The following is a 27662-nucleotide window of genomic DNA, read 5'->3' as shown; positions in this document are numbered from 1 at the left end:
TTTATTAATCAGTAATAAATTTTTAAATAAAATTTTAATTCGTCACAAATTAATTATTAATGCGTCAAATTGAGAGATATTATAAAAAATTAACTATTAAAATTAAAATATAGTAATTTATCGATAATATAAAAATGATATATGTAATGAACTAAAACTTAATAAAGTGTTTATTTTTATATTAAATTCATTTTATTAATATCTAATTTAATAAGTTAACAATGTATAAATGTATTAACTAACTCTTTCTTTTGGTGTTACAAGAGACTTTAAAGTTTAAACGGAATCATCAAAGATAGGGAAATGTAACCGTTCTTAAGTGGTACTAACTAGGCTACTTCACCAAGTTGGTATAATGGTATGTATTAAGTATTAACTATATTTATCAATAAAATCTATTTTATATAAATACCATATTAAATTTAAATCTCCTACCCTATATTATGACTGTTGGTATTGGGATTAGTTTAGTGCTGCGTTTAGATGGCGCCCAATTTGCTAAACTCCAACATATTCTCTAATTTTATAATGCAAAGCCTCCATTGATTCTCTGTCTCAGCTTCTGTGCTCTAGGGAAGTTAATCTTAATCCTTATTTTAATAATAATTAATTAATTTAATTTAATTGTGGCAACGGCAAGAATAAGTGTTGTGTTGTCCTTGCATGCCAAGTGACTACAATGCCCATTTCCTAGCACACACGAACACAATGGCTTTGCTTGCCGTCTCTCTCCATTTTCTTTTTAGTTTCTTCTATAGATTAAGTAATATATTGCAATTAAAAACATGGCTATTTAAAACTTGCAAGTGGATACTAGAAAATAAGAATTAGGTTTGCAGAAATTTCCATTGCACACACAAAAATGTGAGGTCATAAAACCAAAAGCTTATCCATTGAGGTTTTCTTGACCTGCATTGGTGGGATAACATGAGTTTATTTGTGTTTTATTTAAATGATAAAATTCTCTGTCATAACAATTATCAAAGACAATTCTTTTTTTTAAATCAAAAATTGTTTTTCTCTAGTTACAACAATAATGTAGTATTTTTTTTATAAATTCTTTTAAGGGACACTTCGATAAAGATGTTTAAAATATCTTTTTTTAAAGATATTTTTTATTAATTAAAATTTAATACATATAATAGATTAAATTAAATTATTTTTATCAAAATTAGATCAGACAAATTAATTTGACCAAAAAATTAATAAACCAAATCTTAAACTAATCTAATTAATATTTTTTTTTTATAGAAAATGATTATAATAACTTTATTATAGAAAATAATTGAAATATTTTTATTATATATATTTTTTAATTTTAAAAACCCTAAATTCTAACCCTATAACGATACATTGATAAAAAAAGATATATATATATATATATATATATATATATATATATATATTAGTTATTTTTTATAATAGGAATATTATAATTATTTTTTATAAAAAAAATATTAGTTTAGATCGATTTAAAATATAATTTATTAATTTTTTTGGCCAAATCAATTTATCTAATTTAATTTTAATAAAAATAATATAGTTTAATAAATGATATGTATTAAATTTTTATTATTTAAAAATTTCTTAAAAAAAAACGTTTTAAACGTTTTATTTAAGTGGCTTCCTTCTTTTAAAAGATATTTAGTGAAGAGATAAGATAGTAAGTAGAAAACTAAAATACAAAAATATAAAAGAATAGAAAGGAAGAGTAACAACAGCAGCAATAATCTCTCTCTGTATCTTCTTCTAAGTTTTACTGCTCTGGTATTTTCAATTTTTTTCTTTTATTATTTATTATAAAAAATTTTGCTGGAAAACTTTTAATTTGTTATGCTGAAAATTCTATTTTAGTGACTACCGATGATTATGGTATAGGTTAGACGGTGTATTTAGAATTCATGTTTAAATATTTAATGGGGAATAAAAATAATTTTTAATGTGACTAATAAATTTTTATTTATGTTTGTCTTTTATTAAATTTTATTGAATTATTGTGTTTTTATATAATAAAAAAAAAATATAGGTAGACAATAAACATATTAAACAATGTAAATAATGGATATATTAGATGTTTAATTTATTAAATATATAAATGATTATTCTAATATTAAAATTTAGGTAAATAATTTAAAAATATAATGTATTTTACTTAAATTGAGCTAATTTTAACACCCACTATTTATATTATTTAAAAAAATAATTAGTTACCCAACATAACCCTTATATATTAATTTAGCATTCAAAGAAGAGGGGTTTTAGGTGGGTTGCCCACCAACCCGCAATATAGCGAGACAATTAGAGGTTATGATCCATTTTAGTTTGGCGACACTAGATTAACGGGGGATAGTTTGAGATTTTGGCTAGTGTTGTAGAGTTCAGATAGTTTTATCAATTAGAGTTTATTTTTTATAAGTACAATATCATTTTTGTCTTTTTTTTTTAATAAATTTGTCAATATTTTAAATATTTGTAGGTATAGAAATTATAATTTAGCCTATTTTTTTAGAATGTTTTCTCTTATGAGATTAATTACCATTATTGGATGGTAATGAATACTAAAAGAAAAAACAACTCAAGAATGATACTCAATTAAATGTTTTTGTAGAAATGATCATGTGAAAGAATCATCACCCGTTGGTAAAATAGGAAGTGTTACAGTGAGAGTCATATTTTCACTAGTTAGATATAAACTCTCAACAAGACAAATAATATTGTTTTCCATTAAAGAATTGCCACTAAAATTATTAAAATAGCACATGAATCACACTTTGCTATCAATTTTTTTCTTTTTTGAATTTTGACTCAAGTTTAAGATGACGGCATCCCAAACTTGAAGCCAGGGTAACCTTCCTTTAATTTTTTTTCTTTTTCTCTTTTTTGTTCTAAATTGATTTTTGTAACATTATTTCACAACTGTCATGGATTTTAAGTTCAAAAATTAAAGTTAAATAAAATGGTAAGCTAACAATATTTCTACAGGAATTAAATTATTTGATCAGGCCTTAAATTAGGTGCAAGATGGACTATGCAAGTTCTTAATATGTATATTTTTTTAATTTTAATAATGTTTCAATAAGCAAGTTAAATAAATAACCTTATCTTATGTCTATGAAGATATACTATCTATTTTCGCCACATGCAAAAAATAATGACACCTATATTTCATAATCAAAAGACAAAATTATTATGTAACCCACAAGAAAGAAAAAAAGACAAAATTAAGAGCACATCCAAAAGCTCACATTACATATGGCCTCGCTCGTATAATGGAATCAATAACATGAATGTTACTATGAAAATTGTAACTAATAGTAATATATATATATATATATATATATATATATATATGCGTCGCTAGTGGTACATGCCAACAAACTATGTTATTCTATTTGTGAGTGGTACGTAATAAACTAATAAATAGTTAATTGTTGGACAACATGCACTTGTTGATATTAGCATTCGAAAAGTTTTACTTTATTTTTTTTCTTTAACTCTTTTGATTGTGCTTCTAATCCATATAATGGATCCCTAATATTAATTTCTAATAATTCTAAACAGTACTTAGTACCTTTATTACATGCATGCACCAACAAAGTTGAAAGACACGACATATATACATGGATCCCTTGGAACATAATAGTATATATATGATATGACATGTATCTTTCAATCTATGTCGTGTAACTCATCTAACGTGCCTTGATAGAATTGACATGCTGGATTTTCCTTACATGGTTTATGGTCATGGAACACACAATAATGTTGTATCCTTAATTGGTCGGTAACGAAAGTGCCAACGTTTTCGAGGGTACCCAATAGTAATTTTTCATCAAGAATCTTATCAAACCTACTTTTGCCACCACTTTCACTTTCACTTTCACTTTCCCCATTGTATCTTCTGATTAGTAATGTCACTTAGATACATAGATAGATCATACTATGATTATACTTCTGCCTCCTACGTAGAACATGAATAAATAATCAAAATATCCAAGTTACATTTCTCTACCGACTTAATCTAAAATGCTAACAAATTCTCGGGTAACCTATTTTCACTTAGTCGCCTTTAGTTTTCTGTATCATTAAATTGATTCTTCTAATTCTAAATAGGCAACTTATTCGTGTACATACAACTACTTGCAACAATTATTATAAAAAATGGATATATTTTGCAGTTATGTACTTATTACGAAATTATTTATTCCAAATATAAATTAAAATCATATATAACTAATTATATATTTTTTTATATGCCATTATTTAACAATATAATTTTTTTGAGGTAATTAATTTTATGATAATATATACTTTAGTGTATTTTCAAACTATGATAAACTACACTAGTTTGCAATAATTATATACAGATTAGTTATCATCTAACATTTGTGGTGATCATTAATACGAATTAAGGTTATTGTAGTTGAAATCTTGAAAATAAGTTATCAACTGATTGAAGAACAATGAAACGAATAGACGAGAGAAAGAAGAGGGAGAATTGGAAACTGAATTGTATTGGATAATTGGATTACAGAGTGAATGAGTTCGCTTACAAAAATAGTTGAACTCTTGCTATATATAGTAATACTCCTAACTACTTAATTTTTAATTTTATCTTTCACAACCTCTCTCAAACTGAGTGTGGGGCTTGAAGCCACACGGAATTCGTCCTTGAACTTGCTAATAAAAAGATGAACGGAGACAGCCTTGGTGAAGATATCAACTACTTAGTCATGGACGGGTATGTTCATGACAAATATTTTTTGGTTTGTAACTTGGTTTCTAAGAAAAAGAAGATCAAACTCAAAATGCTTTGATTTACTGTGAAATATTGGATTTGCGCCTAGTAAACATGCGCTTTAGTTGTTGCAATATATAGTAGAAGAGGGCGAGATAGGAATATTAAATTTCGAATCCATATGAGCTTTGTTTGTGCTGCTACTAGTGCTCTAAATTTGGCTTCAGTGTTGATCTTACTCACGAGCCTATTGCTTGTTGAATTTCCAGACAATTAAATTCCTTCCAAAGTAAATGCAATAACCTATCATTGATCTACGATCATCTATATTTGCCCCCAAGTAATATTTATGAACGAGATAAGTCTAAACTCAGGGCTTTTAGAAAATATTAAACCTTGGTCCGTAGCATACCTTTAACATATCCAAGAATCCTCCCAAAGAGCTTTCCAATGGTTTATGGTGGGGTTATGCATGTATTGGCACACTTTTCTAACTGTAAAGATCAGATCTGGTCGAGTAAGTGCAAGTATTATAAGGCACCTGTGATAGATCAGTACATATGAGGACCATCAAAAGGGCTATAGTCATTTTTGCTCAATTTAATAGATAAAACCATTGGGGTGGAGACAGAGTTAGCATCTAGCATCTTAGTCTTTGATAGTATATCTTTTGAGTGATAAAAATACAGTCATGACTAACATAGTTAACTTTCAAACCAAGAAAGTAATTAAACTTGCCTAGGTCCTTTAAAAAAAATTAGAATTTAACCTCATGATGATGAACTCTAACTCTTGTGGATTATCTCCTGACTTAAAATGTTTGAATATTATGTATATCATTATATCAAATGTATAGGAAATTATCCTCTTTATAGAGGAATTACTGAAATAGAAATAATTAGAAAATAGAAAAATACTCATCTAAAATAAAAGAAATTAATCATAAAATTTCTAAAATTAAACTAAATTAAAAAGGAAAGAATATTATAATTAATTTTATTTACAGAAAAGATTAATAAAAGGAATTAAGAATCTAATTTTGATTTTGATTTGGTCTAGTCAACATTTTCTCTCAAACTGGCTTGAAGATATCCTTCATTGACAACTTGCTTATTATGCTATCAAAAGTCTTCTTGAGTAATCCTTTAGTTAAAACATTTGCTAATTGTTTCATGGTCAAAACATATGAGATATAAATCTATCATCTCTCAATCTTTTCTTTTATAAAATACTTGTCAACTTCAACATGTTTAGTTCTATCATGCAGAACTGGATTATGAGCAATAGAAATTGCGGATTTGGTATCACAATACAACCTTATTGGTGGAGAAATGGGAACCTTTAGTTCTTGTACGATTTTCTCTACCCATAGTGCTTCACATATTCCATGAGCCACTACTTTAAACTCAGCTTATGCACTACTTCATGCCACAATACTCTGTTTTTTACTCCTCCAACTAACCAAGTTTTCTCCAACAAAAGTAAAATACCCAGATATTGATCTTCTATCCATGACATTCCCAACTCAATCTGCATCTGTATAGGCTTCTACTTGAAGATGTACATAGTTTTTGTAGAATAATCCTTTCCCAGGCGACCCCTTCAAGTATCTTAGAATTCTAAAGACAACATCCATGTGTTCTCGACTAGGTGAATGCATAAACTGGCTAACCATGCTCACAACAAAGGCTTTATCTGGGTGTGTAATGGATAAATAGCTTAGCCTCCCTACCAACCGTTGATATCTCCTTTTGTCCATTACATTTTCTGGTTCAGCTGGCTTCAATTTTAAGTTGGGCTCTATAGGTGCTTCAGTAACCAAGTAAATCCGTCTTTTTTAGAAGATCTAAGATGTACTTTCGTTGGTTCATAAAAATGCCTTCCTTAAACCTTGAAAATTTAATTCCAAGAAAGTATTTTAATGAGTCAGGTTCTTTGATTTCAAATGATTTACCAAGCTTCTCCTTTAAGTCTTTTAGCTCCAAGATATCATTACCTGTTAGAATAATGTCATCCACATATACAATTAAGATAGCCGTTTTATTAGATGCTGAATGTTTATAAAAAAGTGTATGGTCAACTTGGCTTTGAGCATAACCAATTTCCTTCACCACCATTCCAAGTCGTTCAAACCAAACTCTTAGGGATTGTTTCAATTCATAGGGAGACTTTTTTAATTTGCATACTTTATTCCTCTCTAGTTCAGCCTCAAATCTGGGTGGAAATTTCATGAACACCTCTTCTTTTAGTTCCTCATTCAGAAAAGTATTATTTACATCTAATTGATGTAAAGTCTGATTGTAATTCACAGCAAGAGATGAGAGAATTCTCACAGAATTGAGTTTAGCAACTAGAGCAAAAGTATCTTGATAGTCTACTCTATAGGTTTGTGTAAATCCCTTAGTTACTAACCGAGTCTTATACCTCTCTAAGCTTCCATTAGCCTTGCACTTGATTGTGAAAATTCACTTATAGCTAACCAATTTTTTTTTCTTGTGATAGGTCTACAATCTCCCAAATTTTATTCTTCTTGAATGCATGCTACTCTTCTAACACTACTACTTTTTAGTTGGGATCATCTAGTGTTTTCTCTATGTTCCTAAACTCAAACAGATTTGTAATTTTAGCAGTAAAGGCTCAATAATTTTGAGAGAGATTTTGGTAAGAGACATAATTGAAAATAGGATGGTTGCTACTGGTTTTGAGTGCTTTTTTGGTGCAGGTTCTGGTTTCTTTTCTAAGGGCTATTGGTAAGTTATTATTAGAAGTGGCATTTTCAGATTTACTTAGAAGTTCCTAAAGTACTACAGTTAGACCGTCTTCTGGTTTTTCAGATTGGGTTGGTACAGAGATAATGGGTTGGTCTCTAGTCTTCTTGGAATATTTTTTAACATAACATCGAAGCTCCTTTTCTGATTGTGGTATTTCTTTTCCTATTTGGATTCCAACTAATTTTGGCATAATTTTAGAATTGGTTTCCACATCTTATTTTGCAATTATTTCAGAATTTGCTTGATTAGTGAAAGTTGTATTCTCAATATGTAAGACAGGAGTGGGTAAATGTTCATGCAAAAAATTTTCTTCACTTAGACTCTCCCCTGAAGAGAATTTTTTTGAAAAAAGATGTCATGTTATAAAAAAGTAACATCCATGCTTACATGAAATTTCTTTGTGTGTCGATTGAAACATTTATAACCATTTTGACTTGGAAAACAGCTAATAAAAATATATTTTGCTGCCTTTGGATCAAGTTTACTTCGATATGAAGGTGTATGCAAAAATAAGTATAACCAAGTACTTTTAAAGGTAAGTCAGAATGCAGCCTACATGTTGAAAATTTTTTTAAAAAAATATACAACGGTGTGTAGTAATTTAACACACGCGTGGACATTTGATTTATGAGATAGACTGCTGTTAGGATAGCATCTCTCCATAAATACTTTGGAACATTACCCTTAAACATAATGGCACATGCTACTTCAAGAAGATGTTTATTCTTCCTTTCAACAATGCCATTTTGTTGGAGTGTATTGGGATATGTAGATTGATGTTGAATACCTTTTCTTTTGAAGAAATTCATCAAGAATTTTATTAAAGTATTCAATGCTATGATCACTTCTTAATATTTGAAATTTTTGTGTCAAATTTTGTTTCTGCCATTGTTAAAAAATACTTAAAAATTTTAGAAACCTCAGATTTTTCATGCATGAGATAGATCCAACATAGCCATGTGTGGTAATTGATAAAAATTACAAACTATTTTTTTTCTAAATTAATTTGTTATTTTTGATGGCCCCTATACATCACTATGAATCAAGTGAAAATGTTTAGATGCATGATAAGATTGAGAGTAATAAGAAACTCTATGGCTCTTTACACGACTACAATTTTCACATTTAAGTAAGGAAAAATCAATATTCTTAAACAAACTTAGAAACAAATGTTTGAGATATGAGAAAACTAGAGTGTCCTAGTCTATTGTGCTAGAGCATTATTTGGTTCTTTATAGACATAGAACTTATACTACTAAATTTTTGTGCTACTTTATTCTCTGAAATATCCTCAAAATGATAGAGCCCATCCATCATCTTAGCATTGTCAATCATCTTCTCCAAAGTTCGATCCTAAAAAGTTTCATGAGTGTCAAAGAATATCACAGTACAATTAGAATCCTTGCAGATTTTACTAATGGAGAGAAGATTACAAGAAAGTTTGGTACATGTAGGATATTTTTTAGGTCAATATTTTTGGACAATTTAATTGTACTTTTTTCAGCAATAAATAAAAAATTACCATCAGCAACTCTAATTTTCTCATTTCTAAAGTAAGGAGAATAAGTTTTAAATAAAGCAGAGAGGTTGGTCATATGGACAGATGCACCTGAATCGATAATCTATGGTGCATTCAAGTTTGAGTGCAGTTAAGGGATATAGAATACTAAAATTACTTGTTTGAGATAAAGAACTACTAGGAGTACTAGACACAGAGTTGGAATTTAACAGTCTTATGAACTGCTCAACCTGTACTTTATTCAAGGATGAATTTTCAGCCTCATGAGCAGTTGGGGTTGAACGTATTTTAGGATCATGTTTGCTACCTTTAAAATGTGTTAGTTTTTCATGAATCTTCTAGCAGATTTTTCGGGTGTGATGAGATTTATTGCAGTGGTCACACCAAAAATTGGAGGGGTACTTTTGATTTGATGAACTTTTAAGTGTAGCAGGTGCCACTAAGAGTGCATTAGACTCTAAAGAAGTCTGTTCAGTCTTGCCTTTTTCCATCATCACCACTTTACGAGTTTTTTCTCTTTTAACTTTAGCAAATACTTCTCCAAATGAGGGTAGAATTTCTCTTTCAATAATTTTACCATGAATTTCTTCTAGCTCCACGCACATTGAGACCTGCAAAAAATTGGAATATCCTCCCTTCTTCTACCATTCGTTGATGGTGTTTGGCATTAGCGACTGAATTTTACTTGTAGTTATTGAAGTGGTCAAAGTCCTGCCACACCTGCTTCAATGTGTGGAAATATTTGGTGACATTATCATTCCCTTGTTGAATTTCTCTAACTTTTAGAGTAAGTTTATAAATCTGGGATTTATTTCTAAGATCAGAATACATCTCCTTGACACTATTCCATAATTCTTTGGCAATGGTATAATATATATAGTTATACTGATATTCTCCTCCATTGAGTTCACCAGGCATGTCATCACCATAAAATTTTCAGTATCCCACATATTATATTGTGTGTTAATGATGTTAGGCTGGCTTCGCTCATCGGTGAGATATCTAATTTTTTCTCTTTCACGGATGTACATCTGAACTGATTGAGATCACCTAAGATAGTTTGACCCATTGAGTTGAAATGTGGTGATCTGAACTGAATCAGAGTCACCACTAACTAGTACCCGTTGCTCAAATTTTAAATCTAATGGAACATGAGTGGTGTTCTTCTTCTCTTCATGATTAATAACTGAAGAACTGTCAGGCATAGCTATAAATCAGAGGCACAATGCAGAGATTCCGCCCTGATACCAACTTAAAATATTTGAATATTATATATATCAAATGTACAAGAAATTATCTTTTTTATAGAGAAAATACCGAAATAGAAATAACTAGGAAATAGAAAAAACACTAAGCTAAATAAAAAAAGATTTCTAATCATAAAATTTCTAAAATTAAGTTAAACTAAAAAAGAAAGGATATTATAACTAATTCTATTTATAGAAAAGATTTATAAAAGAAATTAGAAATTTGATTTTGATTTGATTTAGTTAACATCCTTAATCAAAATACCATTAACACATGATAAAAAAAATGTTGTAGAATTAGAAACATATCTAAAGAGTAGAAATGGATCACTTGTTGTGCTATAAAAATCAACCTCCTTAAGATGTTAGACAAACTCAAAAACCAAGTTGTATTTTGAGTTTGTTTTAATTTTTAAACCATAGATGGCTTTGATTAAGATAAATTCTTTGATGCCTTTGAATTTGGTGTCGAATTTGCTGAACTTACCTTTTATGGTAAGTATTATATATTTAAAATTATTTATTTTTATATTTTTAAATTAAATATTAATTTTTTTATCTCTTTTTAGTAAATTAAACAACTATATATAGGCACCATAGCAATCATCTTTCAGGTAGCGTTTGGTGGAGAGACAGAGACGGAAAGACTGAGACTGAGAGACAGAGACTAAGAGACAGAGATTGAAATAAATCTCAATATTTTGTTTGGTGTAAAGTCGGAGACAGAAATTGAAAAAAGAATAAAATTCTAATTCAATTTGTACAAAGGATAAAATTAGAATTAATTAATTGAAATGAAGGTATTTTAAGTATAAAATATTATTAAAATTTCAGTCTCCATCTCTAAAAATTTTAGTCCCCTATGTCCTCATTTTTTGTAGGTACTGAAATACTGAAATTTTTAGAACAGAGACAGAAATTTTAATACCAGTCTCTAAACCAACAAATATAATATTGAGTCTCAATCTCACAGTCTCTTTCTCAGTACCTCAAAATAAACGCTACCTCATTGATTAGTGGAGAATCATTACTTATACCTTTTTATCATTATCTTTTAAGTTTATGTGTATGAGTCTACAATTTTTTTTAAACATGTTTAAAACACAGTAATTAATAGGAAGTAATTAACATAATTACAAAACTAGTAATTAACACAAAATTTAATAAAACATTAACAAATTATGTATAAAGATTTCACTCATTTTTAAGGTATGTCTAAAATAAGTACAACTATTTTGTGCGCATTAGATGTGCCACATTTATATAAATCATTAGATTTCATTAAATAAAAACCAAATGTTAATATGAAAAAAAAAAGTATTAATAGACTCTAATAAATACAGAATATCCTAGCATATAAATAAATATCTTTTAATATATAATATTTTAAATGATAATATAATCTTTTATTTTTAAATAAATAAATAAAAAATATATTAATATAAAAAATAAGTATTTTTTTCATTAAAATTAATTATTATGCAATAACATTTTTATAATATTAAAATAATATTTTAAACTCTAATATAAAAATATAAAATAATTAAATTTTATTTTATATTACTTAAAAATAATTAGATTATTATCTTCAAAATTTATTAACTAATTATTATCTTTGTTAAAAATATTATTATATAATATAATATTTTCTTAAAATATTTTTGAAATTTAATTTTTTAACTTTATTTAATATGTATAACCACGTTATACATAGCAAGTTTATTTTTATAAATTTGTCTCATTTGATGACTTTTTTCATATATTATTTTACTGTCTGAAAAAAAAAAAATCTTTATGCATGAACAATTCTATCTTGTAGTGGCTAATGCAATTATAGAAACTGATATTTGTATTGGAAAAAATTTTGGGATCTAACCCTGTTTCGATCCATAAATTAACCAACAATAATTAAACACTAAAAAAGTATTTTAAACTAAAATAATAAAAATATCTAAAATTCATTTAAAAATTAAATAAAATTAATTTAAGATATAGAGTTTAAGATTTAAGATTTAAAATTTAAAATAAAAAATTTAGGGTTAAAATTTTAAATTTAGAGTTCGAATTGAGAATTTAAAATTTAGAATTTAGAATTTAGGATTGCCGAAAACAATAGATGGTTGGTATGGGTAGTCAAGACTAATTAGTGATCGATTGAAATCGTAGTTTTGGAAAAAAGAGAAAAGAAGTACAAAAGGATAAAAGAGTATAGAAAAATTGTGAATATTTTAAATTTCACAAATATTTTAATAAAAAGTTAGATTATATAATAATAATTTTAACAAAAATAGTTAGTTAATAAATTTTGAATATAATAATCTAATTATTTGTTGAATAATATAAAATAAAATTTAATTATGTTATATTTTTATGTTTCAGTTTAAAATATTATTTTAATTTAGTTTTTTAATATTATAAAGTTTTATTATATAATAATTAATCTTAATGAATAAAAAATACTCATATTTTTTATATTTATATGTTTTCTATTTATTTATTTAAAAACAAAAAATTATGTTATTATTTAAAGTATTATATATTAAAAAATATTTATTCATGTAATAAAATATTATGTATTTATTAGAATCTATTAATACTCTTCTTTTATATTAATCTTTAATTTTTATTTAATAAAATCTTATAATTTATATAAATATAACATAATTAGTATACACAAAATTATTATGCTTGATTTAAACATACCCCATTTTTATCCTATTCTAACATGAAGGCCACTTCGATAAAGACATTAAAAATATTTTTTTAAAGATGTTTATATGTGTCATGACTCATGATATTATTGGACATTTTTATTAAATCGGTTAATAATTTATTTTTAATTAATCAAAACAAAATCGGTTTATTATAACAATAATAATAAACTCAATTGTCCGCATTATAATTATTAGACTCAATTTACTCTGATCGATTTACACAATCTAAACTGAATTATGTTTAAATTTTTTGATAAAAAGATAAATATATCTTTGATTTTTGTTAAAAAAAAAATCATGATCCAGCGGGTTATGTAAATTGGTCGGTTCGACCGAATCTGATAATAATTGAGTTTATTGTTATTGTTATAAAAAAATTGATTTTATTTTAATTTATTAAAAAATTCAAAAATAACCAATTCATTAATACGTCTAATAATAATGCAACACATCAATATCTTTACAAAAAGACATTTTACGGGTCGTTATGAAACATCCTCCTTCCAACATACCCTGTAAAATTGATTAAAGAGAAAATTTCACTCCCCTTCTCGGCGAGATGCTAAAATGACACTCCCTTACCCTTTATTTATAAAATGTACATTCTCTTCCCTTATAACTTTTAGAAAACCTCCTCTTTAATCCATTTTAATTTTTTTGTGTTAACTAAGATTAACTTTATCCATTTTTTAAGAAAAATAAATTATTTTTTTTACAAAAATACCCTTTAGCAAAAATTTTATTTTTTTGTCATTAAATTTTACTTACCAAAATACTCTTTAATAAATTATTTTTTTATTAATTAAATTATATTTTTACCAAAATATTTTAAAAAATATTTAATAATTAAATTTTTTTAAGATATCCTTCAATAATTTTTTAATTATTAAATTATGATTTTACCAAAATTTTTGTTAAAATATGTTTATATTTTATTATTAATTTTTTTATATCCATGTATATTATTTTAACATTAAATAAAAAAATTTTACCGTTGTTAATATGTATAACAATTAATATATATTGATATCGAAAATTTAATAGTAAAATATAAAAAAATGTTAACAAAAATTTTGGTAAAATTATAATTTAATAATTAAAAAGTTATTGAAGGATATCTTAGAAAAAATAATTTAATGATTAAATTTTTTTAAAAAAATATTTTGTTAAAAATATAATTTAATTAATAAAAAAATAATTTATTAAAGAGTATTTTAGTAAACAAAATTTAATGACAAAAAAAATAACATTTTTGTTAAAAGGTATTTTTATAAAAAATAATTTATTTTTTTTAAAATAAATAAAATTAACATTAATTAATACAAAATTTAAAATAAATTAATTTTTTTTTTAAAAATTATAAAATAATATATATTTTATAAATAAGGAAATAGTATCTCATAAAAAAGAGGAGTAGAATTTTTTCTTTGATTTAGCAAACAGCATCAATATATATAAGGAAAAGTATATGGAACCAACTAATAATCAACTAAGAATGGAACAACATAATTAATTATAATTAGTTTTATTAATTTATAATTTAATTTGTTTGTTAAATTATTGTTGACCACGTTCAAAACATGAGTGAAGATACGCTAGTGTTAGGAGAGAATCACAGAACAAATGCTTTGATCATTCATAGTTGGTTCCATATAATTAATTATGTTTTATTAATGCGTAACACATGAAACATAGAAATCATATCCAAAATATCCAATTTACAAGAAAAAGAAACATCCGTGTGCCTATCGGTAGCAACATTCGATTAAAATCACCGGTGCCTCTAGTTTACCAGTTGGCTTATTCTTGGCTTATATAGAGTTGGTTCCTTAGCATTGTTGTATATAAAAGTTGCTTCACGACCAACGTGTGGGTCCTCCTCTTCCATATAGTGTCATTAAACCAAATTAAAATAGGAAAATTCTCCTGTGCTGAGTGAAGATCCATCGGCACCTGCTGAGGATGCATGTCGCTGAAACGCGTGTCTAAGGATGATGCCGACAAAAGTTATTGTGGGCCCCTCAGTTGACAGTGTCTGTGTAAGTTGTGGGTATTTAACAAATGGCTTAGGGATAATAATCAATGCATTTAAGAATCATTTAATTGTTGTAGTTAAGTATATTTTATATGAAATAGGATGGGCTGTAAAAGCTTTTTTGTTTGATATAGTTGGGCTAACCGAATTGGGTAGTTACATAGATGGGCCTTTTAAACCCTTTTTGTCTCTTTTTAATAAAAAACATTTAAAAAAAATAAGAAATGATAGTTGAATACACTATCCTAAAACTGAAATAGTGAAACGAGATTTAAGAAAATGAATGATTAAATTAGATGGTTTTAATATTATACAGAAAAAATACAATATATTATTTTTTGACTTTAATACACAATAATATTAAAATAATTATTTAATATCTTAATAACTTCAAAAGGTGGAAAATAAAATTGAGTAATTTTTTTAATGATATTATAGCAATTGTCATTATCGTATGTTAAATTAATCATTTGAGATTTGCTTGATGCATGTTGGATCAATATATGTAATTATACTAAATTATATGTATTATTGTGGAATAAATAAATAAAAAAGATAAAAAAAATGTTGTATCAATATATGTAATAATTTTTGTTATTAATTATTTTAATGTTAGTCATTTTTATTTAAACTAAGTATATTTTTTATTAGTCATGATTATTATTATGAATATAATTAAATATGCATGAATATAAAAAATCAATTATTTTAGTAAATAAGAATAAATTTTTTTAAGATTATATAACATATATTAATATCAATTTTCGATAAATACATATAATATGTAGTGTATAATAATATAATGAATATAAACTAATGAGTTAGTTAGTAAAAAAAATGTATTTTAATTTAAAATAAAATTAAAACTATGTTTTTATCAAAAAATACTAAAATGTTATATTGTTATTAAGTAGTATCTAGCTTATCAATTGTTGAGTAAAATTTGTTAAAATTTGAGTATGTTTAAAATGTCATGAAGAAGAATATTTATTGACGACATAAGTTAAACTTTTCTTAGTTCTGTTTGATTATTACTTTATACAGTAGTAAAGACCGTTGAAAATAGACATCAAATAAATACAACCAGACTAATACAATAGTAGTATAAATTTTTAAAGACATATTTTGTATTCCTGTAAAAAGGTGGTCATTGTCATCAACAGCACCCTAATTTAAATCCGTTTCCTGCAACGCTAGATTTGTATTTCAACGAAGAATACTTACTCAGTAGACCCACGGCGAGAGTTAAAAAAAGTGTTAGTTTATGTCAAGAGTCAGACGATGACAATGGTTAGTATGTTTGGATATCCGCTAGGCAATAGTCGATTGTGAATCCTTTGTAGGTTTCAGAGTGTTTAGGGTATCTTCTGATTTGAACTTACTGATAGACCGAAGGTAGTTGATAAAAGGCCCTACGATTAGAAGAAAGTTAAACATTAATATGATGGTGGACTCCATAACTATCTTGACTCACACACGGTTAGTCTTCTATAATTTCGTAGTTGATGGAGTGTGTGACACAACCCTCTCTGAGATGTGAAAATTTACAATTTAGGATCTAAGGTCGAAAATTTAGATTGCGGAATTTAGAATAGGGTTTAGTAGAAAGGCTTTATGGTAGAGAGTTGGAGAAACATGGTTTAACTCTGACGGTGTAAGATTTAGGAATTACGTTTTAGGACTTATCGTTTTAGGGTTAGTAAGTTTTATAATTTACATTTTGGAATTTATAGTTTACAATATAGGATAATGACCGAAATAGAATATGAAATGATACATAAGTAGAAGTATGATTTTTTAAATCGTTACACAAACCTACATCGTGTGTTAATTATCTTTTTTTTTTCTCCGACTTTTACTTTAGAAAATACCTCTAAAAAAAAGTTGATACCCCTTTCATATTGTTATCTTGTTTCTTTTTTTTCAAACTTGTACTGACTGCGAACAAATAATTTTTATCAAAATATTATAATCTTTCTGACATATGCAGGGACCAACTATTGAAGAAGAGATAAGAGTTTTTACAACACTATCCAAAAGGAGAGAGGCACGAATGAGTCCCTCTGAATAGAGACTTTCTCCTTTCAATAATAACTTGCGACATGAAAGTTATTATTAAAAGAAAATATTTATTTAGAAAATAAAAATAAATAAATAATTAAATTTGAAGTATGTTATTGATAATTATAATAATTAATTATATTTATATTGAATTAATAATTTATATTAATTATTTAAACAATAATTAATTTGAAAATTTAATTATATATTAAAAAAAATAAATAACTTAGTTATGTTTAATTTATTAATAATTATAATAATTAATTATATTAAATAGTTATATTCATATTTGATTAATCATTTATGTTACTTCCTTATATTCAGTATTTAATTAATAAGTAAGAGCTAAATAATTATATTAAATCAACATAAGAAATTATTTTATTGTTAAGTTAAATTAAAAATAATTAAATAAAAATTCTTTCATATCCTTTGCAAAATAATTTAAAAGAATGGCTTAAAAAATATTAGGGGTACTATAAAAATTTGTAATATTCTAATAACTAAGGTAAATACATGTATGTACTAAAATTTTAAATAAAATACTCTACATAGTCAATAATAATTTGTTGACGAAAGAAAATATTTTATTCCATATAAAATAATTAAAAAATATATATTTTATTCTAATACAAAATAATTTTAAAAAATGGCTTAAAAGATGTTATGAGTACTATAAAAGATTGTAATATTCTAGTGATTTAGGTAAATACATGATAAAAATATTTTTTTCATTAAGATCTAAATTATTATTAACTATGTAGAGTATTTCTTTAATGTCTAAGTCATTATGATTTTACAAATTTTTAATGTCCTAAATTATATGGTGCCACCATATATTACAAATTCGAATCACCATATAATTTAGGACATTAAAGAATTACTCTACATAGTCAATAATAATTTAAATCTTGAAAAAAAAATATTTTTATCATGTATTTACCTAGATCACTAGAATATTACAAATTTTTATAGTATTCATAACATCTTTTAAGCCATTTTTTAAAATTGTTTTGCATAGGATTTATGAAGCAGTTTTCATTTTGGCTGATTCGTGTAAAATTTTGATCCCTTGACTTATTATTGTGATTTGTCCTTAAATAAATTTGCGATGTCATTCGTTACTAATCCCACGTCTAGTCCGAAGTAACAGGCGCCGAACCCTAAGTCCCTACAACGTCAACGTCTCATCATAGTAGGACTGAAGCAGACGACTCCTATTGACCGGTTAAAACTGCCTTTGTAACCAATCTGGTAAGATAGAGTTAGGATATATAATTTACTATTAAAAGAGGGGTATTCGTAGTGGGTCAGAGGAAGTGGTTCACATTTACCAGGATGAGAAGACTACCTATATGGACTGGACCCGCTCATCTTGAAGGCCCAATAAGAGATATCCAATTCCGGAACAAAAACATGAGGTCTGTGGGTTGTAGTCTTGATTAATTTTTCTCCCGCGTTACAAGCCTTCTGAAATTCTGCAGCTGCCAAGACACTCACACTTGCTACCATGGTGGAAAAAGATACGGACATAGCGAAAGGGGGTGATCCGGACCACACTGAAAGGTAACTATGTCTTCACGTGACTTGTCTACTAGATCATGATGCATTTCTAATTACACTGTTGCTATTTCATTGTTCAGCGAGGGAGGTAAAGCAACGGGAGGAGGCGAACGGTCTACTGTCGACGACCAAGTTTTGGTCTTCCTTAGCAAGATTAGCGACGTAATAGTTCATCCATTTGACAACTCTGCTTCCAGTTGCGTCGTGTATGTTTTGTGCTTAGTTTTTTTTAACCCTAACTTGTTTACTTTGGGTGAAGCATGTGTTGACGGAGAATGAAGCAACATGGGAGGTTCTGAGGACTATGTGTGTACAAATAAGATCCATCTGCGGGATGCTATCCGACCATGGAAACGCCATTCAGGCACTCATACGACGCATTGACGATGGTGCCGGCGACACCCCAACTAAGCTGGCGGCCGAGGTGGGGAGTACGGTTAAGGATCCAGCAATAGATGTTAATGTCGAACACAACAGAAGAAGCAGGAAGTCAAGGACCAACTCCAAGGCTTGTTGCCCAGTGCGTCCTGCTCCGGCGGTAACACAAAAAGCAACTAAACGGAAGTCTAAGAGATCAACAATAGAACACAAGGGTGCCCGAAATAATCCAGGGAAATCCAGGAAGAAGTCCCCATCATTGAAGGTGAGGATATCATATCATATCAGTCGAACCCTCACCTGTAGTTCATTTTCCTCTTGTTCTTCGTTCGTTAACCTCACTGCGGCCTTTCTTGTAGAGAAAGCTGAACTTCGATCAGATAGATGAGGCCTCCTCCGAGTACAGTCAGGTTTGGCAGGGTGCAGCAGGGACCCCATTCACTTACCGCACACATGGCCACAACCATGTAGCAGAAGAGATGCCCGTGGTTCGTTTTTGGCTTTGGTTATTTTTCTAAAAGTTTTCATTTTTCTGTTGTTTCCCTTTTTACCGTCATCAACGAGTTTATTACAACATGCTGTTACAGTGTTTGAGTCTACATTTCCGGCCTCCGGCTGGAATGAACTTCCTTGGAGCGGAGTTGGCGGTAGCTGCGTATATCTTCTCTAGAAGCCTTGATATAAGGTCAGTTTGTTTTATAGTCAATACCAAAAAGTTATAGTGCATTTGTGTGTTTCATAAATCGGCCATAATATATATCTGTCTGTTATATAATTATGCCTTGAAAGAAGCCTTTATTGGAAACGGTGTGTTCTGTGCCTTATGTGCAGTGAGGTCTTAGTTGAAAATGAGCATTCCCGTGGAGACAGGGATACCATGTTGACTTTGCGTCCAGGACAGCAGCTCGTGGAGGATGTATGTGGATGTATTTTGACTTAGGTTTTCCCAGATTGCTTCCCCGGCCATCCAGGGTTATTATTTACTAATTCTCTTGCTCCGTAGGTTATCAATCTAACATGCAGCAAGCTCACTCATGATGCCGATTTGCCAAAGTGGTTTCTGCCGACCACATTTGCGGTAAGAAGTTGCCACGCATTATGCCTATTAGTTTTTGGATGATAGTTTCGGTTACAACCTTTTTATGACAATTACAAGCTGAATTCCATTATTGTGCAGCAAATTGTGCTTAGTCCCGTTAATCATAGCATTGATACATATGAGTTCATCCGCACCCGGTTCATGGGCTTCGCAGATGATTTGTGGATGGTATGATAATCTTCTAATCATACTCCATTAGCTTATGTACACCACCTGCTTAACCATGGCAAATTAATTTGGTTTTTTTCAAATTGGATTGCTAGATATATGTCCCCATGTACAGGGAGCACCATTGGTACCTAATGATCGTCGATCTCGTCCACTGCAAGCTTATGTATTTAGACTCGGCCAAGGACCCAAGTGAGCGTGATGGTCGAGTTGCGCAGATGAAGTTCGTGGTGAGTCACACCGTCTACATTTAAGAATACAATGTTTTCACTCTTTCCAGCCAATTAAAGAATAACCCTTCTGTATTTCGTTGTTATTTTTCGGTTATCATTCGGCAAGGCCTTCTTCATAGAGACTATGTTCGAGGACAACCGCTTCTGGAAAAAGGGTGATCACTACCAACCTCACCCATCTAGCTTCGAGGTGGTGGAACCTGAAGTTGGCCAACAAGGCGAACTCTCGTAAGTCACGTTCTTGTTTCGCGAAAATTCATAGAGATTGATACCATAATGGAACTTCCACTAGTTAACCCACACATGTTACACCATCTAATGTAGAAATGACTGCGGAGTGTGGGTTTGCCATTGGATGATGCATGCATGGCTATGGGAAGATTTTGTTGTCGAGGTGAGAACACAAAATTTTTTCTCCCATTTGGTAACAGTTGGGTTTCCTGGTGACCAAATGTCGTTAATTTCAGCATGTGAATGATCAAACTCGGATGAGGTTGGCTCTAGACTTGGTGATGGGAGATTATAACCCATTGGCCCGTGAAGTCAGTCGCAGAGCAGTGAAGGAGTGGGACAGACACATGGCCAAATCATCCGGTAAAGAAAAGCGAGCGAAGAAACCAATTATGGATGCGGTTTCTCCCAGCCAAAGTTTAACCATATAATCCCTAGTGACAGTGTATTTTTTGACGTAATTTGTTGCCGAAGATTTGAAACGAATCCGTGCAAGGGACGCACATGCATTTGCTGGTACGACCATATCCTGTGCAACAACGAATTAGAAATTTTTGAATCCTAAATACCAAATGAAGTGACCCTGTTTGAAAAGCCTTTGCATGTATTCGGAGTAAGCTTTTTGGGTTTCGTGTAAAGTTGTTTGGAAAGTGCAAGTATGTATTTTGTGGCATTTTTTGTGGGTGGCAGTTGACCCTAAGATGTTATTAGAAATTCAGACGCACGTATATATTTGTTGTACGTAAAGTTTTACAATGGCAACAGTTGTATAGAGTTATGCATCCACCCTTGGCACTAATGCTTGTATGAAAGATGTCTAGCTTACCCAATTTAATTACATTTCTTATTGAAGGTAATGTCAGCGTTGTTGAAAATTTCGCTCTCATGGATATCTTACTTGAATTGGTTTCATGAAACCCCAAAAGTAAACCTAAAAGTTTTTATTAAATGGGCCAGTTAGGAAATTATCACCACTATAGGATAACTCCTGTTGTCATGCAGAAGTTAAGACATATATTATGTTGCACATATATGTGGAGCAAGAAAGTAGTACTATAGTACTATACAAATTCAGAGATAGTGTGAACACAGATTATTGACTACAACATTTATTGTAAGATAGTAACAATCTAAATGTATATTAAAATTATTTATTAAAATGAATTGTTAGGATATATAATATCAATACATCTTAATATTAAACTAATATCCTATAACGAAGGTAACAACCATGTTTAATTTGTACACATATACAATCTACGTATATTGAAATTAATTAACCAAAAATTTAACCAACTGTTTCAAAAATAAGAAGGTGATTCAAAAAGATTCTTCCAATGCTCCATGCATAAATATATAAAGAAATTAGACAACATTACGCAAGAAATAAGATCAAATAAAGGCCTCAAGCCTGACAACGACACAAGCGGGAAAGGCTCACCCCACTATACTACACATAAGCTCTTTGGTGACGACTTCACTATTTCCACGACTGACGCGAATAACACAGTAATAACTTCACAACCAGTTCAGCATCTATACAACCTTACATGACTATACGATGCGAGCATGTTGCATGGTAATAATTACACAGTTTCAAACCATCAAAAGATCATGTGTTAATAGCGCACATGCCATGTATTCCGCTCAAACCGGGCTGGCCCTGGGCTAACAAAAGAACGACCGTGGGATTTAAAATAAGTTGGATGTCAAAATAATGTAAATGCCAACATTACAAAAAATTATCCCGCGTCTACACAAATGTTCATTCTATTGAAGGACTCCAACATGCTCGAACCCCACCGAAGGACTCACTTGCCACTCCAGTTGTTAGCCCGTGATTCTGCCTTGCTTCACGAAGGAACTGCTGCATCTGTGATGGGCAAGAACAAATACTCAATCAATAAGGAAATATGTGCAAACGTCCATTAAAATTATAAATGTATTGCCACCCTAACCTGATGCAACACCTGCGGTTCATTTCCTATAATCCGAGCCGGGGAATCCTCATCACCGGCGCAAGACTCTACGGGATGCGACATGCTTTTTCCAACAGGAAGTACCAATTTTCGTCGCTTTGAACCTGAATTCAGACCCTGCATCAGCTTCAGTGTTAGTGTTGTGATTACATAAGACAAGGATTAAATGTGTAAAATGTAACGATTTCAAGGTGTCTTAAATTAAAGCCAACAGCATATATATTAAGGACTGTAACGAAAGATAGAGACCAGAAACCTATAAGCCTCACCACCATCATTGAGACAAGGAAAATTCATAACAGCAAATGGTGACACAACATTTATTGTTAATCTGAAACTCTAGAACTATAGTGGAGCCATTTTCAAAACTAAACCCTATATTACTAACATTCACCAACAAGCATGACTATCCCGAATCACCCATTTTTTGTCATTACCTATTCATATGTTCCTCCCACAAGTCCCCGGCGGCAATTGAGACCCACTAGGACACCCTCAAATTATTATCAGCGAAAATGGACGAATCACATAAAGCCATAAACGCACCTGGTGGATGCCATTGTCTTCTACCAATTCTTCCTCGCTGCAATCTCTTTGCTATTCTATATTCTTCATGCAGTGTCTCTTCGTGTGCCCTGGCCGCTTGCATATTGTGCAAAGACGCTTCTTCCGAAGGTGTCCTTTTTTGGTGAACTTTTGTGCCCCCTTCGGTTTTGCAACAGCTGGGTCCCTAACGACGCAGTTGACCTCTTTGGTTTGGACCGCCGATATCGGCCTTTCCCCCCCTCCGTCCTCGAACGCTCTGTACTCTAGTTCGAGCTCTCGGCAAAGCGTAAGTACGCCATTCAGGGCCTTCCTAAATAAGGACAATTTCTGGGCGCCTATTAGGAAGAGCCTATGCGATGCAGTGTGGAGGGCACCGTGTCGAAGCAAAAACCCGGCCTCACTGGTGCCACCCCACCTCTCGACGTAACTCTCTATGGCCTTCGCGTTTAATCACCATCTCTGCAACACAAGTGCATCCGGGATGGTAGTTACATGTTCGGACTTCATCACAAAGAACATATGTCTACAGGGGTACCCATTCTTCCTCCAAAAGTTACATTGGCAGTCAATTTTGCCCGTGGACCTGCCATAGGCAACCTTGACTCTCGTAGCTGGCTGCTCGTACTCCTCAACCATATAGACCATTGTGTTAAGGCACCTTTTCTTGGATATAAGAATCAACGCTGCAGCTTGGACTATCTGTTTCTTGACATCAGTAAAGACTTCTCTCGTATACACCGAGGCGGCATGTTGCTCAATCGAGGTCAAGCCAGTGGTCATCACTGGAACGGAATTCATCGAGTTGAAGTGGAGTAGTAACTCTTTGTTTCGGTACTCCCGGACCACCAATTCCAAATTCTGAACCAACTCAAGTATAGTGTGCGTTGTCTTCGAGAACTTTTTTACAAAGGCATTAACCCCTTCACATCGAGACGTTGTCCGGAAACCGGCGCAAAACTTGCCTTGCAGATATGCATTTGCCCACATCATCCTCCTCTCATACATTTGGGTGGCCCACTCCTTGTCATATAGGTCATACTCAGCAACCGCACGCTCCCATTCCATCTCGAACTCCTCTATTTCCATGTCAACATACAACCACCTTCTAAAAGAGCTACGTAAAACTGCATCTTTCACGTTTGAGGTAACATTCTTCTCAATATGCCAGGCACACAGTCGGTGTGTCGAATCAGGAAGAACAGATCGAACTGCCTTTATGATCGCCTTATCCCCGTCAGTCACAACCACAGACGGTTTCTTCATGCACATCACCTCAAGCAGATTTTCTAACATCCACTTGTAAGAACTGACACTCTCGTCAAATAATAGACCAAACCCAAAAATTGTGGTCTGCTTGTGGTTGTTTGACCCTGAAAAAATCACAAGAGGTTTTTTGTACTTGTTTTTCTTATATGTCGAGTCGAAGGCCAGCACATCTCCAAAATGTTGATAATCAACTCTACTAGCTCCATCGGCCCAAATTAAATTTGCCAGCCTTGCGTCTTTTGTTACACTATATCTAGCAACCGACATGGGATCCGAACCAGCCTTTCCTTCCAGATAAACAACAGCCGCATTCGCATCGCCATCTGATATGTTAGCGCGCCGGGTTCTGTCGGCGTAGTTGTACACATCCTTCTTCAAGAAACCCAACAACGAGTACCCACCAGCCATTCCGGCCATGTATCCAACAATCTTCGATGTCGCAATGCCACTAGCATGCAACCCATCAATCTGAGCCTTTGCTGCATCGGTCATTTCACGATGGTTGGCTATCAGATGGACCATTGATGCGGGCGTCAAGTCGTGATTATGTTCTGTCGCAACTTTTCGCACCTTCCAACAACGCTCAATCTTATCAAAGTATATGGAGAGCTTAGCCTCACAATTGGTTCGTGTCTCAGGTTTGTGTGCCCTCCGTCTATCAACTCGGTCGTTGTGTCTCCCATCCCTCAACCCTTCCTTGTTACAAAAAAACCTATATCTAATCAGATTTCCTCTACAGTCTTTGCCTGAATCACCCTTCCTGACGCCGAATCCATGACACATTCCCAGCCTCCTGTAAAACTCATAAGCAGCATCAACACTATCCCACCGCATCCGCTTTATGTCATCCACATCTAATGTCGCGACATCTTCATATTCACCCAAAAACTCGTCTGCAACATCCTGACCATCCATGTCCTCCGGGTTTGATTCCACATCAGCCTCGTTGTCGGTACCCAGGAGCTCCCCATTCCCATCACTTAAAGACACCTCCATCTACAAGTAACTAATATACAATTATCATCTACATAAAAACTATACTAATAACAACTTCCACTTACAACTATTCAAACTATATATTTATTGGTCTCCTCAAAGGTAATAATTTTTAAGTAACACTCTTTCCTTCATTCCCCTATCTCAAATGTTCTCTTGAACAAGTAGTTCAATGTGTCTTTACCTGTGAGCAACTTTAGCGCAACATCATGTACTTCATGAAAGAATTCTAATATAACAAGATTAATAAATAATTATTTATAATTTTATGCTACATTATTTTCTATTTTTTCTACTAGATTCTTTTAACACATACCTAACTGAAGAAAAGTTCAAAATTAAGCCATTAAATACAAACTTCTAAAACATTTTATCCAACAAAAAATATACCCGTTCATAACAAGAACAATCTTTAATTTGGCTCCCACACATCACGCAAGACTCAGTCGAGTTTAATCAGAGTATACTCAAAATTATCGTTCTCGTTACAAACCCTGTCCCAACGACTTAATTTAACACAACTATTATGTCATTTGTTAGCATAGTATTAGCCCAGAACTTATTTCCATGGTGATAATCCAAATTAAAGAATCATTATATTTTGTTTCATTAAACCAGAACTTATTCACATGCACTCAAGTTACTAAGTTTCTAAAGGCTAGAAATTATAAAATCAACCAAAGATACCATTAAGGCATTACATCAAACACGTTGGGTGCAGTGAAATTAAACATAATAACGGAATTCACAGCTTAGTATCAACATCATAGACATGACAACATAACTCTTGTACACTTTAATTCAGTCTAAGCAAAAAATCCAAATAAGTGCCAAATCAAAAAATTTACCTTTTGTTATAGAAATCAGAAGTTGCAGAGGTTGAAGGAGAGTATTGGTATTGTGTGGGTGTATGGTCTGCTGGCGATTTTCGGGGACTCACACAAGCGATATAAGATCAGCTCGCCAGCCAGGTAGAGCGCGAGGTCTTCTCCCCGACGTTTACTGCAGACTGATGTGGCTTCCGGAGGAACGCGAACTAAAAATCGAAGGGTGAACGGCAGGTGAACGCGAAAGGTTAACGCCAAGTGAGGAGAGGAGGGCGGAGATCTGGAACGAAGACGAAGGCTGATGGCATAAGCGAACCTGAACGGCAAACAATCAGCGGTTCCTCAACCTCGGCTGCAAAGACAGGGACGACGGACGCCAAGTACTACCAAGCAGCTGCGATCGGTCACCCAACAATGGTTCAACACTTGGAGCACCACATGAACCTACATTGACGGACGACCGGCGGCCATTATCAGCGCGAAGGAAGCTAAGGCTAGGGTTTTGGCATGGTTCCAATTTGATTTTGCATCAGAAGTGCAGGGGAGAAGGGGGAACTTCACAAATGACGGGAGTAGAGGGGTGTTGATGGGTTACGTCTCCTATTTTTTTTTTTTTTTGGGTTTTGAAAACATGGAGCCTTTTGCTCCTTTGCATCTGAAGGTCTCCAGGCCCAGCCAATTTTTCTACCCAACTAAAGCCTGGATATAAAAGCAAAAAAAATTATTATATTACATTATATTTATTTTTCAGTTGCTTAAGTTATTAATCTTTCTTAACTTATCCGTTAAGCACTTTAAATTTGACCAATCATTCTGAATTGTGGGATCCACACCTGTACTAACTACCTGCAACCACAACTTATGTTAAAACAATGATTATTTTAGGTGGACGCGTGTTCCCACCACATTGGGACTCACAGCATCAGCACCTGCTGAGGATTCTATCCTTCAGCACCATAGCACCCCCATTAAAATATCGTCATTTTTGTTTCTTCTTTTCTACGCTTTCAATTTGCACCATACAATTTCATTTACGCATCATTCTTTCTTTTATTACCTTTTGGTTCCGCCATCTAAATGTAGAAGCTTATAATGTAGAAATTAGACGTTTTATATCTTGAACGCATGATATCACACTACTCTATATATACGGTCCTTTTTCTCTAAAATTAAACATTAACATTATTATTGATTAAGTGAAGAAGCACCAAAACTGAATAAAGAAAAACACCAAACATGAAAGATGAGCAATCGCGTAAATAAGGCTAATTATTAAGATTAGATCAGTTTT

General features: G+C 31.2%; 1 protein-coding gene across 2 annotated transcripts; it reads right to left on the bottom strand.

Moving 5' to 3' along the window:
- Positions 1 to 21888: 21888 nt before the first annotated feature.
- Positions 21889 to 27054, bottom strand: LOC112711056 (protein FAR1-RELATED SEQUENCE 5). 2 transcript variants are annotated; one of them, XM_072201894.1, is made up of 4 exons: positions 26393 to 27048; positions 23283 to 25544; positions 22716 to 22853; positions 21889 to 22630 (listed from the first exon to the last, which is right to left on the bottom strand). In XM_072201894.1, the coding sequence occupies exon 2, from the start codon at positions 25542 to 25544 to the stop codon at positions 23733 to 23735; it is 1812 nt and encodes a 603-aa protein (XP_072057995.1). In that variant the 5' UTR covers positions 26393 to 27048; the 3' UTR covers positions 21889 to 22630; positions 22716 to 22853; positions 23283 to 23732. The 2 variants fall into 2 exon arrangements, 1 of the variants encoding a protein (XP_072057995.1); XR_003157197.3 differs by lacking the exon at positions 23283 to 25544 and having other exon boundaries at positions 26393 to 27054.
- Between the last annotated feature and the right edge of the window lie 608 nt (positions 27055 to 27662).

Source organism: Arachis hypogaea, chromosome 9 (assembly GCF_003086295.3).
Source record: "Arachis hypogaea cultivar Tifrunner chromosome 9, arahy.Tifrunner.gnm2.J5K5, whole genome shotgun sequence".
Lineage (NCBI taxonomy): Eukaryota > Viridiplantae > Streptophyta > Magnoliopsida > Fabales > Fabaceae > Arachis > Arachis hypogaea.
The sequence above is the reverse complement of the archived record's forward strand: the minus strand, read 5'-3'. Positions and strand labels throughout refer to the sequence as shown.

Bases quoted from the DNA above. Each gene is read 5' to 3' on its own strand.
- LOC112711056 (XM_072201894.1), bottom strand. From the start codon at position 25,544: ATGGAGGTGTCTTTAAGTGATGGGAATGGGGAGCTCCTGGGTACCGAC.